This window comes from Tenebrio molitor, chromosome 4 (assembly GCF_963966145.1).
Source record: "Tenebrio molitor chromosome 4, icTenMoli1.1, whole genome shotgun sequence".
In the NCBI taxonomy this organism is placed as follows: domain Eukaryota; kingdom Metazoa; phylum Arthropoda; class Insecta; order Coleoptera; family Tenebrionidae; genus Tenebrio; species Tenebrio molitor.
Window position 1 is genome coordinate 10,969,529 of NC_091049.1, and position 17,783 is coordinate 10,987,311.

The 17,783-nt window shown below is 36.8% G+C and overlaps 1 protein-coding gene across 1 annotated transcript; it reads right to left on the bottom strand.

The window, feature by feature from the left end:
* LOC138129142 (tyrosine recombinase XerC-like) lies at window positions 1-1,497 on the bottom strand. The gene is made up of 2 exons (XM_069045405.1): window positions 818-1,497; window positions 1-764 (listed from the first exon to the last, which is right to left on the bottom strand). The coding sequence occupies exons 1-2, from the start codon at window positions 1,256-1,258 to the stop codon at window positions 129-131; spliced, it is 1,077 nt and encodes a 358-aa protein (XP_068901506.1). The 5' UTR covers window positions 1,259-1,497; the 3' UTR covers window positions 1-128.
* Window positions 1,498-17,783: the final 16,286 nt, after the last annotated feature.

Below are 17,783 nucleotides of genomic sequence, written 5' to 3' on the forward strand. Positions count from 1 at the left end.
TCTACTTTCATACTGTAATGTGCCATATTTCACAATTTTTTTAAGTGTCGTAATGGCAGTTTTTACGGCACTAGTGCGGTAATAAAGCACTAGTGCAGTAAAGAGACTAAATTTTGCAAAATTTACAACTATTTATTAACATAAATTACACAGTTTGAGACATTTTCAATATTGACCCCAGACGCTGTCCCCAAGTTAATGCTGGGCTTTTCCACCATGACGTTACTTGTTGAACGTAGAGTATCTGAAGAGCCCATTATTTTCGTTGCAATTATTTTCTTATTTTGAACTGATGTTTCAACATATCCCTCTGCAACATTGTCAGACTTCCAGCCTCCATGACTCTTGAGAGTATGCATATCTGCCCCTGCATCTGCCAATAATGATGCTGAGGATCTCCGAAAACAATGTTCTGTATAGTTTGCTGGTTCAGATAATCCTAATGCAGTAGCGATTTTCTTTGGAATTCCTCCGATTGTATTCACTCCAACAGGCTGCTGGGTACATTTACCTCCCCTGTAGGTAAGAAAAAATCTATCGTGCTTGGTCTGACTGGGACGCAAATCCATATATTTTCGAAATAAATCCAAACAACTTATTCCCTGAATATTTCCGTCTGTTATGGCAAATTCCCGTGTAATTTTAGTTTTTGTATTTGGCAAGGTGATCCAGATAAATTCTCCTTTATCTTGAACGTCTCGTCTCATCAAATTTGTGATCTCCTCGCGTCGACAAGCACCAAAAATTCCAAATATCAAAACGACCTGAAAGTATAATACGTTTGAGATTGTTTTTTATTATCTCAGCTCCAATTTACCTTCATAAATAAGAAATCTTTATCATTCATTTCCTTAAGAAATTGGTGTATCTCCTCTTTGCAAAAAATGCACGATTTTTTAGGTCGGTATCCTTCTGATTTCCTCTTCAAGAAAGCCACAACCTGATGATATTGACTAATGTCAATCTTTATCTTAATCGACACCATCGTCCGCAACATAGAATACCGGCACCATAAGGAGGATGGTTTTAGCCTCTCTGATTGTTCCGCAAAATAGGCAAGGACCACCTTTTCAGAGACTTCACGAATTTTCTTGATTTCCATCCATTCTTCAAAATATTTGTACACTATCTCATACCGCTCTTTGGATTTGGCAGGAATTAATGTATCTATAGCAGATTGAGCAGCCAATTCTATATCAGAAGGCAAATTTTCCTCTGAATCACTCATTTTTGCACTGACACTGCAACTTGCTTTCATTGGAACACTTTTGAAAAAAGTAAACAACTTCGTAACCACGGTTATTAGATAAATTAACCGCCCTATTATTTTTGCATAAACGCAATTTTAAAAATTTAATTAAACACAAAAATATTGGTATTAATTATGAAAGTAGATAAAACGTTGTACGATATTTGTATCGTAATGTGTCGTTACGATACTTGATGGATTATCCAACTCGCCTTCGGCTTGTTGGACAATTTTTCCATCGCGTATCGTAAAATTCCACATTACGATACACATATCGTAAATAACTATAATCGCAACTCTAATTTGTTGTTCAATTTTTGCTCCTTGTTGTTTCAAAAAGTCATTGCCTAAAATTCCGTCCCATGATATGTGACTCGCACCTTTTAACTATATGAAATTTGATGCCTAATTGTTTGTCATGGAAAGTTGGTTTGAGAATTAATCGTATGCGATTTTTACGTACGTTGCACTATTATTACTGCTCGTTAGCATAATATCAATAACCGAATGATCTACGTTTTGAAAATTAGTTTTTAGATTTCTGGAATTTGGTGCCATCTTCGTTTTTGTTTAATGTGGTCGACAGGTGCGGCTGTTGCCTGCGACCTTATCAAGTTTAATTGAATGGGCCGTATGATTTCCCATTCGTTAAGCCTTTCATTAGCTAAATAATTGATTAGACAAAGTGAGAGTATATGCCAAGCACTATGTTAGACAGAGCCCAAACAATTTAACGACGCAGTTCAACTTTAACGAAAGGGAAATCATACGGCCCAATGTCATTAGTAGTCTCATTATTCACACTTTTGTTGTGTTGATTATTAGTAAAGAAAGTGTTAGTGGGACAATTGGATTCGTTCGGATTATGACGATTTTTATTATTGTTATATTCTCTTTTTCGACATTCGTGTATTAAGTGACCTTTTTTTTTGCAATAATTACAAAATTTTGTGCTATGTCCAAAGGGTTGATTATCATGATGAGGTTTTTGAAATTGTTGTTGGTGGTCCATTACGGGTTTGGAAACATTTATTTGTTTGTGAGAATGGTATGACGATGTTTTAAAATTTTTGGATCTTTCCACCGTAAATACCGAGATATAACCTAAGGGAGTCCGTTTCAGCTCAGGGACGCGAGGGTCGCGGGTTCGATTCCGACCCAGGGCGAAATTAAAATTAAAAAAAGGCTATATTCTGTCTCGTGATTCGGAAGTCACGTTAAGCCATTGGTCCCGGTCTATTGAGTTGGTCATCATGCCCCTCATAGATTTGTAAACCTGTCCTAGACTGGGTAACAAATTTTTTTTGATAATGACGGATAAAACCCTTTTTTTTCGGGAGGAGGGGAAAATACATTTGCGTACAACCCCCAGAACACCGAGATGCCCCGGGGAGTGTGGGGCTCCTCGCCGTGCTGTTCGGGGCGAGACTACCCACTAAAAACCCCTCCTCATCTGTTCCTTGCCGCAGTGTTCCTGCCCTTGTGGGGCCTACCTCCTGCGACTGTCTAGTTTTATTGTTACTGTTGCATTCCTATTTCGAGTTCATCCTTTTGCTTCGTCATCATGATTTTCCCTAGGAAGCTTTCCACCATCTTGCACCTCTCATCGCTTCTTAGCATCTCCTCGACTAAGTTTTCCGGTGTCAGCTCGCAGTCCAGTCTCTCCGCCAGTATCGTTCTCCCAACCTCCCACCTTGGGCAGTGGAAGATAGTGTGCTGCGGGGTATCCTCTCCCTCGCAATAAGGATATTCAGCATCCTCCCTCTTGCCTATTCTTACCAAGAATTGTCCGAAACTACCATGCCCCGTCAGGCATTGGGTCAAATTATAGTCTACACGACCGTATCGTCTCTCCACCCACGTCCTAACCGTTGGGATGAGTCTGTGTGTCCATCTCCCGTTTGTCGAGGCATTGTGTTGGACAGAAGGCTCCTGTTTGGGAAACACATCGAGGCAGCATGCGAAAAAACGCGAAAGGTAATGAGAGCTCTGTGCAGTGTCCTGCCGAACGTCCGCGGAGCCACAGCGAACAAGAGGAGAGTGATGGCGATGGCTACACAATCGATCATATTGTACGGAGCGCCAATTTGGTACCCGGCAATGAACATCGGGAGGCACAGGGAGAGGGTAATCTCAACACAGAGAATCGTGGCACTGCGCACGTATTGTGCGTATCGAACTGTGTCGACGGATGCAGCTTTGCTTATCGCCGGGCTTGTGCCGCTACATCTCCTCGCCAGGGAACGGAAGCGGAGGTAACCTGATGTGAGGTTCCTAACAAAGTTTCCTCCAGGCTGAATGCTATGTCATCGTCCTTTCTGCCGTTCAACACTACAGCAACCGTCTTTTCAGGTGCCACCTCCGGTTGGTTTCTCTTCATCCATTGCGCCACCGCGTGGAGAGCTTCATCAACCTTAATCGTTAGGCCCTGCTTATCCTCTGCAGTGACCGATATAGCCAAATCATCGGCGCAACATATTAGTTCGACCCCGCTAGGGACTTCTGTCTCCATTACATCGTCGTAGAGGACATTCCACAATGTCGGGCCGAGGACCGAACTTTGCGGAACTCCCCCCTCTATCGTCTTAGTTCTGTTAGAGCCCAGTTGGACAACGCGGCCCGTGAGATACGTCGCAACTACTTTTTCAAGGTGTCCACTGACACCTTTTCTTCTCAATTTAGATAAAGACGTAATTGATGACCAGGCCGGCCTTCCGAAAAAAGTCGATTCCCAGAAGTGTGGTAGTTTCGTGTGCATCTGGGATGGTGATGAATGTCGTTTCTATCTCCTTCCCTTTCCTTGACTGGCAACGTCTCAGTCTTTACGTTTGTCAGGGTACTACTTCCGTCTGCTTGTACCAGTTGGACCGTGGTAGGTAAGAATTTGTGTCCCCTTTCCGCAAAAATGTGATATAACTGAGCGCTGGGAAGGCTTGTTCTCGCGCCGCTGTCAATATACGCGGTGCCGGGTACTCCGTGTATTTGGATTTTAATAGCTGGTCGTCCCAATGGTTTTATATCCAGCAGACAGAATTGCACATCCGGGGCAGCGGATACCGGCTTATTGTTGCACTTCGGGCAATTTCTTCGAATTACCCCTGGGTGGCCGTATCCGTAGCAGGTGAAGTTTGTATTGTTTCCAGACTGCTCCACATTTTTGGGTTCGGCTGTTTGTTGTGCGGCTCGTTTAGCCTTTTTTCTACAATTTTTCGCTGTGTGACCGAAGTTGTGGCAATACTTACATCGATTGCGTCCGTTTTCGTCGTTGGGCCTAGCTTTCTCCTTCTTTCTCTTTGCAACGTACCTTCTACGTCTCGCGCTTTTGCTAGTAGCTCACAGAACGTCGCAATGCTTGTCCGCGGGATTTTGTCCTTAATTTCTTGCCTGAGTAGCCCATACAGGAAATCAAGTTGGCGGCTTTCGCTGTCTGGTGGCGTGACTTGAGCTAGTAGGGCACGCTTCTGGGCGATGAATAGTCCGATGGGAGTGTTGGCATCTTGCTTCGTCTCAAAGATCATTTGATAGATCCGATGCGCTGGAGCTCGCGGGGCGAACTGCTTTTTCCGCATTTTGCCATGTGGTGATGGTGCTTTTTACCCCCATCCATCATGTGAAGGCGTCACCTTGGAGGAGGAAATAAATAAGATTTACCTTTTTTTTTAATTCGGGGCGGTCTTAGATAAAATTTTGTACATAACACGTGGGCTAAAGCATATTACAGGAAACTCGTGTGATTACAGATGAACTCGGGCTAACGCCCTCGTCATCTGCAATCTTCACACTCGAATCCTGTAATATTGCTTTTATCCCACTAATTGTGTAAATAACTATTATTTTACCTGGTCAATTTGCATTAATATAATAAAACGACATATTCGGCCCACAAACAGCCATTACATTAATAGAATGTTTGCCATGTCTGTCGACGAACATGGCTTCGTTTTCAACAGGTGCATCAATGGGTATTAACGTTCCATCTATTTGCTACCTCGTGAAATCTTCCTACAACTTCAACCATTTCGTCACCACTGGGCCATTTTATAACTTGAGGCAAAATTATTTTATTAATTGCAGTGACTATCTTGTGCACTACACGCAAAACTGTGGCTTTCGATACACCATGCATATCTCCTACTGCATCATATTGCCCTATCATTACCTAACCAATGTAGGGCTATCAGAAGTTGCTGTTGAGGAGTCAAAGCTTTATTCCTCCTAGTTGGGTGCCGTAATCTTTCCCCAATTTCATTTAAAATTGTTTCTATATTTTCGGCTCTTAATCGAAATCTTTCGTTGAATTCATATTCAGCATGGAAATGAAAATTGGTTCTTAATCGGAAATTTCTTTGCCTTCAAACTATATAACTTCTTGAATTTCCTCTTCGCTGCTGCTGTCATACATTATTCTCTAAATTTATATTTATTTTATTAATTTAATCTAATTTTGTTTGTGTAAGCAAAATCGTCAAAATAAAAATGACAATTTATTAAAATTGCGAGGTTTAGCAAATTGTGTATGATTATTTGACAAATGCTTTATGAACCCAAAATCTAAAGATTTGGTCCGAATGACATTTGTCATTTGTCGTTTGTAAATTGTATTTGTCAATTGTAGATTTATGAAACGAAACTTTTGACAAATTCAACAAATTTGTCGATTTGTAATTGTCATTTGTCAATTGTAACTTTTATGAAACAAGCCCCTAGTTGTATCTGCCCATAATATTGATGGTTTCTTTTCAAGAAATAATTGCTGTCCTTTTTTATGATAAATTTGCAGTGGTTAGGCAAGTCTTAAGCATTAACTTCAATGTCTATAATAGGAATATTATAATTGCAAATATTTTTTATGTTTACATAGGGAATAACCCATCCAAAGATATTTCTTACAAACTATTAATCCTAATGCTACCATGTCTTCCTCAGTGAATTTCCTATATTCCTCCAACGCTTCTTCTTCATATGTATTTTTAAGTCTTGTAGTGACAATCTTTACAATTTTTGTGAAAAACAAGACTTTTTCTTTTTTTCCCAATCAGATTTTGAATATGTATAAACAGAATAGCAGGTTGAACCTTTAATGTTATTTTATTAATTTTATTAAAAATTATTAATTGTTAAATAGTCACCAGTTATTTTAAAACGCCTCATCTCATGACATTAGAATTATTTTTGTGAAACCATGGGCAGTGTGAATAAGGGTAGAATTAAAATTAAGCCTTTGCTAAATGTAAAAAGTAAAAGCTTATACTTTAGGTATAAACTAAATTTTCCAGCATTTGCTCAAAACTGTATTTCTAAGCCTGAGTTCTCCCTAACTTAAGAATTTTGAAGTGCTTGTTCTCTCGCATAATATGGCAGCTGTCATGAATGTAAGGTCGCAGAAATACTATCCTGAACGAATTACAAGTCGAAGTGAAGATTACCACAATTTGTATCGCTTTAGGGAGGAAAATGTGAACTGGTTAGCTGAGCACTTTCTGGGGCAGAACAACGAGACTAGAGGTTTCTTAGTGACCCAGGATTTCAAATAGGGATCGGAAAAGAAGAGGGTGTACATAGATCAACAGTCAGTAAGACCTTAAGTTTCGTTTTACCAAAAAATAGTGGCTAAAGTACATACATGGATCAAATTTCCCGACGACAATACGGATAAAGCACTTGCTGATTGGAGTGCACATTATAGATTTCCATGTGCCGTCGGAGCAATAGACTGTACTCACGTTCCGATTTTAAAGCCATCACAACATGGGGACGAATATGTAAATGATTAGCCTAGTTTCAAAGGCAGCCAAATCCATATCACTCTATTTTGCAGGAATCGCAAAAAAAACGATTACAGAGCTCCCAGAAACCATTTATTATTCGACAACAAATTTTAGAGAACCACAAACGCGACATCGTTTAGTTATTTCGAATTTTAATATGGTTAAGGCTCGTTTTAAAACTGAGAAGTGGATTTGGCTTGTTTTGAAAATAACTGCAACAAAAAATGTGTTTGAGAACTTTTATTTGGAGTATAAAATAAGTATTGTAACGAGCATAATATTTTAAAAAGTATATTTAAATTATTAAATCGGAGGATTCCGGTCGTGACACGCAGCAGTCATGTTCTTCAACCTCGTCATCGGTTTCCTGGTTTCCAGTGATTTCATTATACATACCATTTTTCTAGTACGTTTCTATAAAAGCATACATTTTCAAGGGTTTTCCAAAAGATGCCATAATGTTTACTCAATAGCCTATTGACATCTTTAAGTTTTAATTGCTTTGGCTGCACTCCCATTGAAACTAAAGTTGGTCTCATTAAGCTTGCGAATTTCCCCTTTTTCAAACGTTTTTAGCTACTCCTAGATCTGTTTTGTAGGCCATTTCGCCCTTTACACAAATCATTTGTTTTAATTTTTCTAAAATAAATCTCTTTGTAGATTTGAATTGAAAATGCCACTGGTCAGGTGGTTTCAGAATCAAATGTGTCGCATTTTTCCACTCTAGAATATCACTTGTTCCAGAACCTACGTCGTGGACTGTTCCATTTGGAAAAAATGTTGTAGTATTCCTTAGGGGATACTATAACTTCTTTTTTTTTATCTCACGATCGATGAGGGCAAATACTCTGTCCGCGGGGAGAAAAGAGTGACCGGTTATAGGGAAAATTATTTCCTGTCTTTGGACATTTTTGGGCGCGAAATCAGATAACTATTTACTGCACATCGTGATGAGGGTCGTATTTTTATTTTGTCCCCCACATCCACCAGCAACCAAGCGCACGGTATGTATGCCATTTGGGTTTGTCACGCGAAGCGTGTACAATACACAAGAAGCTATTTCGTTTGATCCTTTCTGAAGTACATCTTCGGTCCACACGTAACAGTGTACCTTTTCTTTGTCTAATGTTGACTTGGACGATCCTATCACGACTGTGAAGTTGTAAACATATAACTGCTTGGAGTAATACGTAGCTTGGTCAGGTAATTTTGGCAATGGCTGATTCTTCTGGCAGTCGAAAGAGAATATTTTCAGACCTTCGCGTTCTTCTTTGAGTAAGGGATAGAAAGCTTCTGCTCGTAAGTTGTGCACTTTAAACTATGTCTGTAACTCCTTTTTGGTTTTGTTTTTTGATACCTTTATTTGTTCTTTCAGTTGAAGACAGGTGGAATACACATCGGTTCTTAGTGAACCGAAACCAATGTTGAACTTTGTATTAAAGATAACTCGAAAGTACGAAAGTTTTACATTATTTGTGTCAGGTTCAACAGATGATCCATACATCTTCCACATTTTTGTTACATTCAGTGCAGATGACAGATATTGCCGACTGCTTTTTTCTCGACAATAATGCGATTCGACGGGTTTAAACTTCTTGATAAAAGTTATGACAGCTTCTTTTCTATCGTGAAATTTTTCAGAATGTCCATCACCTCCCCGATTTTTGAAAGCTACGGTCCTTGTCTGACAGTGTCTCTTTAAAACATCCTGAAAGCGGTGTTTTGGACAATTAAAGCGTCGATTTCCAGTCTTGCAGCATCCTGTTCGAGTAGCCAACGACAAAATTCCTTTGGTTATTATAAGTTGTTGCGTATTACATAATGTTGCCAAATATTTAAAAGACAATTTACCAAATGATGATGAAGTTCAAGATTTACTTGAAGAAAACGACGAGGATAATGAAGAAATTAAAGAAAATCAACGAGAAGATTTGCACCAGCGTGGTCAAGATAGAAGACGTGAAATTCAGAATATTATGTCAGTTAAGAGGTAATAAATTAGTGAAGGATAATAATAATTTATTTTCGTTAGTATAATACAGCGACAAATAATTCCGAATCAACCATTAATCTAAGCAAATGCTTAAATTTTCCAGTTTTTGCTAGTAAGTAGAAGTAAAAGGTTATTCACATCGTTTAGCAAATGCTTTTAGCAAAAGCTTAAACTACGTAGCAAAAGACTAAATACTAAAAGTAAAGACTTAATTTTTATTCACACTGCCCCATAGCCGTTGCTTCTAAATTTGTTTCTGAAAGATGCTTCAATCATGTTTAGACAACAGTTTTTCAAATTTGGCATCACGACCTGCTGTATAATAACCGGCCTGTTCATTTCATTAAAAAAGCATTGCGAAAATGTTTCTGAGAAAGAGCCAATTTTCGCCGATGAGGGCGCCACAGTACGGGCGCTTCTGAAGAATAAAAATGCGGAAAAATAGGTTTAGACATGATTTTAGAGTTAAGATTGAGCACAGTAAGTTCGTATTTTCTTTCTAAAACAATACTGAATACAATTGCATTTTTGTGTTTTTGATTTTAAATTCGAATGTCATTTGAACCAGAAAAACTCTCGGTGACAAAAACTTAAGATGAATAATATCCCCAAAAAGCGCCCGTACACTAGCGCTCTGCGGGGATCACTCAAATTACACTTTTGAACAGGCCGGTTATAATACAGCAGGTCGTGTTTGGCATCTCAATCTGCAAACTTTGAATAAAAACAGATCCCTCTGCATGGCATAGTACAGTTTTTAGCACATGATCACAATGTGCTAATGGCATTTGATTATTTTCAATTCATTCCACGACGCTTGTTGGATTACCCCCACAAATTCTTAAACAAAAATGCAAATACCAATGATTAAAATCTACTTATAGTGAATATTAATTTTGTTACCTATGTTTAAACAGAATTGATGACGTTCGAGAAGAACGTAACAATGTCAGACAATCTAATTATTCTTCATGGTTTAACATTTTGAACATCCTGGGTCGCTTTACTTTTGGCACAGTCAGCGAGAGGTTTAGCAAGAAAACTATCTCCGACTTCCTTCTTGTTCTTATCCCTATAACATTTAATATCGGTAGATGATATTTTTTCTAAATCGGCAGTATTACTCCTACAAAAAAAAAACAGCCAACCAAACAACTCAAACATAAAATGTGTTAAATATCACAATAAAAATTGGTAGGCCATGATGATTTGCCACTCATAACAAAAAATGTATATAACCTGGAGCAATGCAATAAACACACCGAAATATGTTTGCAAGTTCCTGATAAACCTGCTTTACAGCTGCAGCTAAAATTGTCCACTTCGACGTTGTTATCTTCAACAGATAACTGTCCTTTAATTTCATGTGGAGCACTACTCAAGGCACTTGTTTGTAGACACAATCCAAAAATTTCGTGCCTTGTTTCCACCACTTTAGTGACACCACACAAAATTAATAATTTCGCACACAGCACTTCTTCACCTTCCCGACACATCTGCTTCCTGCTGTTGCCTCTAAAGAGGCTAAAATTTTGTGTAACCTTAAGAAAGCCGAAAGCCTTCACAAAACCCGCAAATTCACTTAAAATCAACAACAAAACAATGCACAAACATAAGCCGGATTGAGCGAGGTATGACTTGAAATCTGGCAACAGTGCGCGCTCAGTGGCGTCCCAACGGTAGGCGAAATCGCCAATTGCTCCATCCGTCCGCAGCAACTGCTAGACAGTCGGAGTTTAATATGCATTCAACGTACTTTTCTTTGATCTTGTCGTATTCCTTATTTAGAAGAGTATTGGCTAACAAATAAGTGGATGGCACTTTAAATGCTGGCCTTGCTGTGGTTAAAAAATCCTGCCAAAACTCATTATTCACAAGGGAAAGTGCTGAACCGGTTGCGTATATTGCCGTAGCCAACTTCACTTCTAAATTTTTCTACAAATTAACAAATAATATCAAAATGCCCCACCATACTACATTTGTTTAGCAGGAAGAAACCAGGTTTACACAGCAAAAATTATAAATCGGGTAGCAGGATTGCAGGAGAAAAATGGCGCGATAATTTGAAAATGCCGAATATAAATCTCAATTAAATTATTATCGCAGAATGTTATTCAATTCAAAAAATTGCATTATGTAGTAATTTTTTCTTCTAAATCACTAAAAGATTCAATTTGAAAAGAGGTAAAGCCTGTTTATATAAAAATTTTATTATAAATTCATATTCAAAATGTTGAGAGGTCTAGAAAAAATAACAAATACAAACAAAATATGTATAAAAATAAAAATGCGGAGGCGAGACGCCCGTAATTATGTTGATAAGCACTGCACTATTACTTGATAGTAATATCCGTAATAGTTTATGTACTCCGGCAAAATTGCCGTGCCGCCGGGTCAGTATAATAAGAATATAATTGTCTTTGAAAAAATTCTAATTCTTTCAGCACTTTATGTAATTTTGATCGACCCATCTTAGGAATTTCAGGATTAAGTTTAGTCTCCTCAAGTACAGCATCAATTGTTGGCGGAATTTGTTTAAAAAAAAAATCATGCACAGTTTTCCTAATTAGATAGTTTGCATGATCATCTAATATTATTCTTTCTTCATGCTTCGCTTTTTTTGCTGGGCTGACATGTCAAGTTGAGTGTACTTCACCCAGAAGAGTATAAATTGTAGACAAAGAGAAACCTGTGAATAATTATATTGTTAGATTTAATTCAAGACTTAAATTTATTTAACAGAAATACAATCACGAATTATAATAATTACGGCACATTGGCCCAAAAACCCAAAACAACAGAACAAAAGCAAAAGAACAGAACCAAAAGCGACAGTCGTTATCACCAGGCCGTCCGAAGAGCAAGAGTAAGAGTTTTCAAGGGTCGCGCCCCTCTTCTCAAGTAATCGGGGAGGACAGGTAGTGGCGTCTCTCTCTCGTCTTTCTTTCTTCGAGCGCGCCAGATTCAAATTTGAAATTGTCGCTAACAATATGTTAAAGAATTTTTGTTTTTAGCAAAATCACAGTAATAACAGTATATGAAGCTGTCTTCTTTTTCTGTTCAGTTGCTCCAATATCTGAGAAATCCTTTACAATGTTTTGGTGAACATTATGTATGACAGTTTGTTTCTCGAAGAGTCAAATGACCTATATGGAACAAAATTAATCATAACATGCAATTTTCATCACCATAGTTAATTATACCTGTTGGTAATTTTCGTCTTCTGGTATTTACTGTAGCAGAATTTGCAGCTGGTGCCTCCATGATACGAGGAAATAGGTTCTTCGAAATCTTGAAATATATACAACAGTATATCATTTTGTTTTCTCATTGATACAACTTACCACGAAAACTGTAAACACAGCAAGGATTAGTTCTGACAAGAACTGGTTTTTAATAGACAAATAAAACGAACACAGGAGAACCAAAAGATAACCAAACCACGCCAATCTCAAAAACGAATACCAATGACAGTTGTCAAGTGTCAAATGCTCAAATGAAATGGGGAGGGGGGGTGGTTACTTGGAAGAGCAACGTTGTTGAAAGGCGCCACCCCAGTTATTATTAGTATTCTTAGAATTGTCACTGTTGTAAATGATTTATTTTCTGGAAATAACTGTTATTGTATTAATTGAATTTTAACTACAATTATCGAATAAAGACAATATTATTATTATTATTATTATTATTATTATTATTATTATTATTATTCCCTCTGCACTGTTGTCAGTCTCATATCCTGCAAAATCCTGCGGATAATATTATTTATAATGGGTAAAAAAAAAATTAACTTACGAAAATATAATACTTACTAAGTTTGGTGAAGGCATGAACGCATGAAGAGTTTTATCCATTTCGATGTGAACAATTATATAATTTTTCCTACTTTACACGAACACAATGTGGCAACAACGCTTAAAATCTCATTTTATGCGATTTTATTAAAAATATCTCAAAATTTTTGAAACTGTAGATACCTACCAATTCCATTAAGCTTTAAGAACATTACATTATAGTTTCTTTTTTTTTTCAGTCATAATTTAGAAGTTTTTATTTTAGATCATGAACCCTAAACTTTGCTCGTGTAAACGCGCCTCGCTGTTAGCCAATCAAATTTAAATACTCCCTAACACGATTTCCATCTAACAAGAGGATATACTATAGAATGAAGTTATTTGTGGTGACTCTCCCATTGAATCCCAAAATGATTCCAATAAGGCATGTTTGGAACTTGTAGCCGGTGAATCGACAGTTACAGTAACTCATCTATGTAAAAGTTTACACATAAAAATTGTGTAGGTGGTTAAAATACCACCCCATCTTTTTATGTTCATACTTTTTCCTTTTAAAGTTTACAAAAATGAAGTAATGTTTTGAAATCATTTGAGAAAATACCTAGGCACAGTGAGTTTGAGAAGAAACAAAGATTCGTTAAAATGACGCCAAAATCTGACTTAAAACTTTGAAACAGTTCTGTTCAGAGATAAAAACTTGACTTTAGTTAAAATGGTAGCTGATCCTTTTTTAGTTTTACGGAGGCTGCAAAAAAATAAAACACAATACTTGTTCAAAACTATTTTTTAATTGCTGTGGTACATCTTAATTTATAAATGGTCTGTTGAAAAGTCCATAACAGCTCTTTTCAACCTTGCATAATAATCAGAGTCGTCAATTACATTAATTTTATATCTATTCCAATACTTTAAAAACCATGGGTGAAAAATAATGCAGTGTTTCAGGTGACAGGTAATACTGTGGATTTTAATAGTTTCTGATTAGCCTGTACCAATAAACATTTTTTTAAATAGTTTAGCTGATTCTCCAAAACATCAGGATCTACATACAAATTCGAAAAACACGTTTCGACAACCTTGTGCATTGCTTTATAGGCCGAAATAAATGGCACTATTTGGAGTGGAGACACATTTCCACGCACATCTGCTTCTAAAATTGCATCCGATTCTTTGAGAAGTTTTCGATATGCTGCATTTCCTTTAAAACTATGTCCGTGATAGTTTTTTGGAATTAGTTTTAATTTTCTTGGCCAGAGTAACGCGCTTATATGTAATTTGATCAAGTTGTTAATATTCTCAGTAATAAGAAATTTCGACACACTGGATTTTCCGAATATAATTTTTCTTCCACAAGTTGCACAAACTTTTCTTCTATTTTCTTCATGGGTACATTTAAATTTCGCTTTCGCACTCATTGTTGCAAAATATTAACGTAGAACTGATAAACTGTTTTATATTTGACACATTATCATCTGTCAGTACAGTTCAAAACGCCTCCTTGATATTATTTAACATATCTAAAAATACGGACACAGCGAAAGCTATTAGAATCAGTAAAATTATAAATATGCGGTATAAAATGTAAAAAGGATCAGCTATGATTTTAACTAAAGTCAACTTTTTATCTCTGAACAGACCTGTTCCCAAGTTTTAAGTCAGATTTTGGCGTCATTTTAACGAATCTTTGTTTCCGCTCAGACACACTGTGTAGGAAAAACGATTTTATAATTCTAATGTTTCCAATACACACTCCTTTTCTTCATACGTACCCCTCCCCTTCCTTTTCATTTCTTTGTCAGAGCTAAATTGGCATCCAGCAAATCTTTAAATTCTAAAGGTGCCTATTGCACCTATCCTTCTTTTCTGTAATTCTGCAAAAAGGAGGGGGGAAGCGAACCAATTATCAAAATAGAGCAAATATTTTTTTCCTTCTGGTAGTATATCTGCCAGTTGCAGAACAATGTTTGAGCTTAGCCCTATGTCGCGATGGTTTGGTTTAGGTCGTATTTTCCCACCATATATATTGAAATTATAAACTGTTCCCTTTACATTACAAAGCGCAAATTTTATACCCCCATTTGTGAGGTTTTTTAGGGTTATAGGTTTTTAGACCAGACTGTCCTTTGAAAGGAACAATTTGTTGGTCCACGCAGAACATTTGTCCACGTAGCGGAATATCTTTGCATTTTGAGACAAGGCTTTCAAATAAAGGTCGAATTGTGAAAAGACGGTCTCTATCTTCAACGTTTCGGTAAGGCATGTAGTCGTTGAAATGTAGATACCTACGTATTTCTACACATCTGTCACGACTTATAAGGTGCATTTTATTGTAGTCGAAAGTAATACGCAGTAGCGTAAACGCAATAATAGTATATTGTAGACCTAGGCAGTAAAGTGACATTTTTCCAGGCTGAAAGAAGTAATGTACAGGCGAGCTTTAGCGAGCCTGGACACTTCTTGAAGTCTGGAAAAATCACTTTACCGCCAAGGTTTACACATTATTTTTCTTCCTACACAACATGACTGCAATAATTTTATACTGAAGCTGATATTTGCCTTTTGATTTTTCCGGTAGCAAATTAAGCGAAACGTCAAGCGCTTTGTCTTGCATTTCAGGCGGCGTACAATACTCTATCTCTTCTTCACTTGGATCTTCCACATGTTCCATTATTATGGATTTAAAATTTAAATCAAATAAATACAAATATTTTTATACAAACAAAATTTGTTTTGTCTGTCAACAATAACCATTTGATATAATAACAAAACAAACAGTCCGAAACACAGCGGCACCTACACACAGTTAGATATAACTTTCTGCAGAAATCTATATCTGTTGGTAATTTTAATTTACTTATGTTAGATTTTATTAAGCAGGTTATTTTATAAAAAGAATACAGCTTTTGTTTGAACAAAAAAAGTTACCTAAAATCGTATTTTTTTTTTTTTGTAAATTTAATTTAACATATTATTGCAGCGACCTCTATTGAAAAAAGTAAAAAAAAATTTTTACTGCCTAGCTATTTGTGTTTTTTTGCAAGGCTAGGCGTAGAAACACCTACTTTCTCGTCCCTATGGAGACGGTAAAATTCAACTTTACCATAGTGTAGGAAGAAAAACAGTTTTCTTTGAAATTCCATACCACAAATGTCACCCAATATATATCTTTAGTCTGTGACAAATGTCATTTGTCAGTTTGTCAATTTGTCATTCATATTTCGTATAATCGAATAGGTTATGTGAATCTTATTTTCTGTATTCTGAGCTGAAGAGTACATACATCCATACCACAGATCCATACCCTAGTCCATACATAACATAAGCTAAGTGCTAACTAAAAAATGGAGCGGTTCGTTATTGCGTTGGGATTAATTGAACATAGGCGCTTTCCTTTTACATGTGAGCTGAGATACACTTAACTGATCTGAGAATCTCAACTCACTTGAACTCACTTCACTTTAATGGCATAAAAGGAACGTCTAATTGAGCGGTAATCGAATCGGGCGGTAGGGGACAAATGGTTAATGGTATCTCCTATAAGTTAACCTCAAAAATAAATGTCAGGAGTTGACGGCTGCTTTACCAAATACTTTCAGATTTATACCTAACTAAAATAAGGGAAATATGGCATCATACAATACAATTTTTATGGTACGTCAATGATATTAATTACTACAAAAGTGAGACCTTCATTCTTTTTAGCATTTAGTTGATGCTGATATAAATAGAGATGATGCAGAGTCTTCAGACTCTGATTTGTATAATTTTGGTTATCACCATACTTCCTCGAGTTCAAGCGAGAGTGATAGTTCTACTGATTATTATCAACCTCGAAGAAAGTTGCATAGAATCGAAAATTATTTGCAGACAATTGAAGATTATGATGATCATGAATTTAAGGAAATTAAGGAAATTTGTAGGAGAATTACCTACAATATTGTCAATGTCTTCATAAAAAAGAAATCTGGCACCAGCTCCACACCCTGTTTTTTTTTGCAGTCCTTAATGGCCTTGTATGTTCTTAATAAATTCGCCCATTTCTTTTTGCAACTATCTTCAGAAAAATTTACCTTTTGACTTTGTAACTCCTGTGCAATTATGCCCCAAAATGTCTTCCTTTTTTTGACATGGTGCATGTCTTCATAATGTGCATCAACTGCAGCAATAAGGGCTTTAGTTTCGTCAAACGCCCACTGCCGCTTCTCCTCGGTTTGTTTCTGATTTTCTTCTTGGTTCTCCACTATCGGTGTCAATGGCACTGTATCTAATTCTTCAGTCTCCACTGTTGAAACAGTTCTAGTATTGACTGCCCTAAACGTTTCTTCAGTTTCGGTGAACGTTAAGATGTCACCTGCATTCGCATCGTCTTGTCTTAACACTGGCTGATTTGCCCCATTAAACATTATGATATTATTGGGAATCCAAATTTCTGCATTTATTTCTAAATTCAAACAATATACTGGGTGCCCCAAAATTCGCGGAACAACTCAATGAGGTAATGTCAATTCATGTTAGAAAATAACGAGAAAAATAATTAAAAAAGTCTATACCTCTTAGATTTGAAGATATGGGGGCCCAAAAGGTGCAGCTTTGATCTCATTTATTTTAAATAATAAAAAAGATTTTGACTATTTGTCTTTTACTATCCAGTGGGCAAATAATTTTGAACGATTGTGATCAGGTTTGCACTTATTTTCTCCATTATTTCCAGCATTTCCAAGTAGTAATTTTATGTTCGTTTTACCTCAAATAGCATACGGCAACACGGCTTGGATTTTTCCCTCTCATTTCCATGGATACAACAAAAATTAAATATTCGCAGACTATTGGGGTGCATAGAATATTTTTACCTGATCTCGTAATGACTACTTAACAACGTAATACTACGTTGTTCCGCGTATTTTGGGGCACCCAGTATATAAGAGATTGCAACGTAAAATAAGTTTTAACACAAACCTGCATCATGTAATAAAACGTTG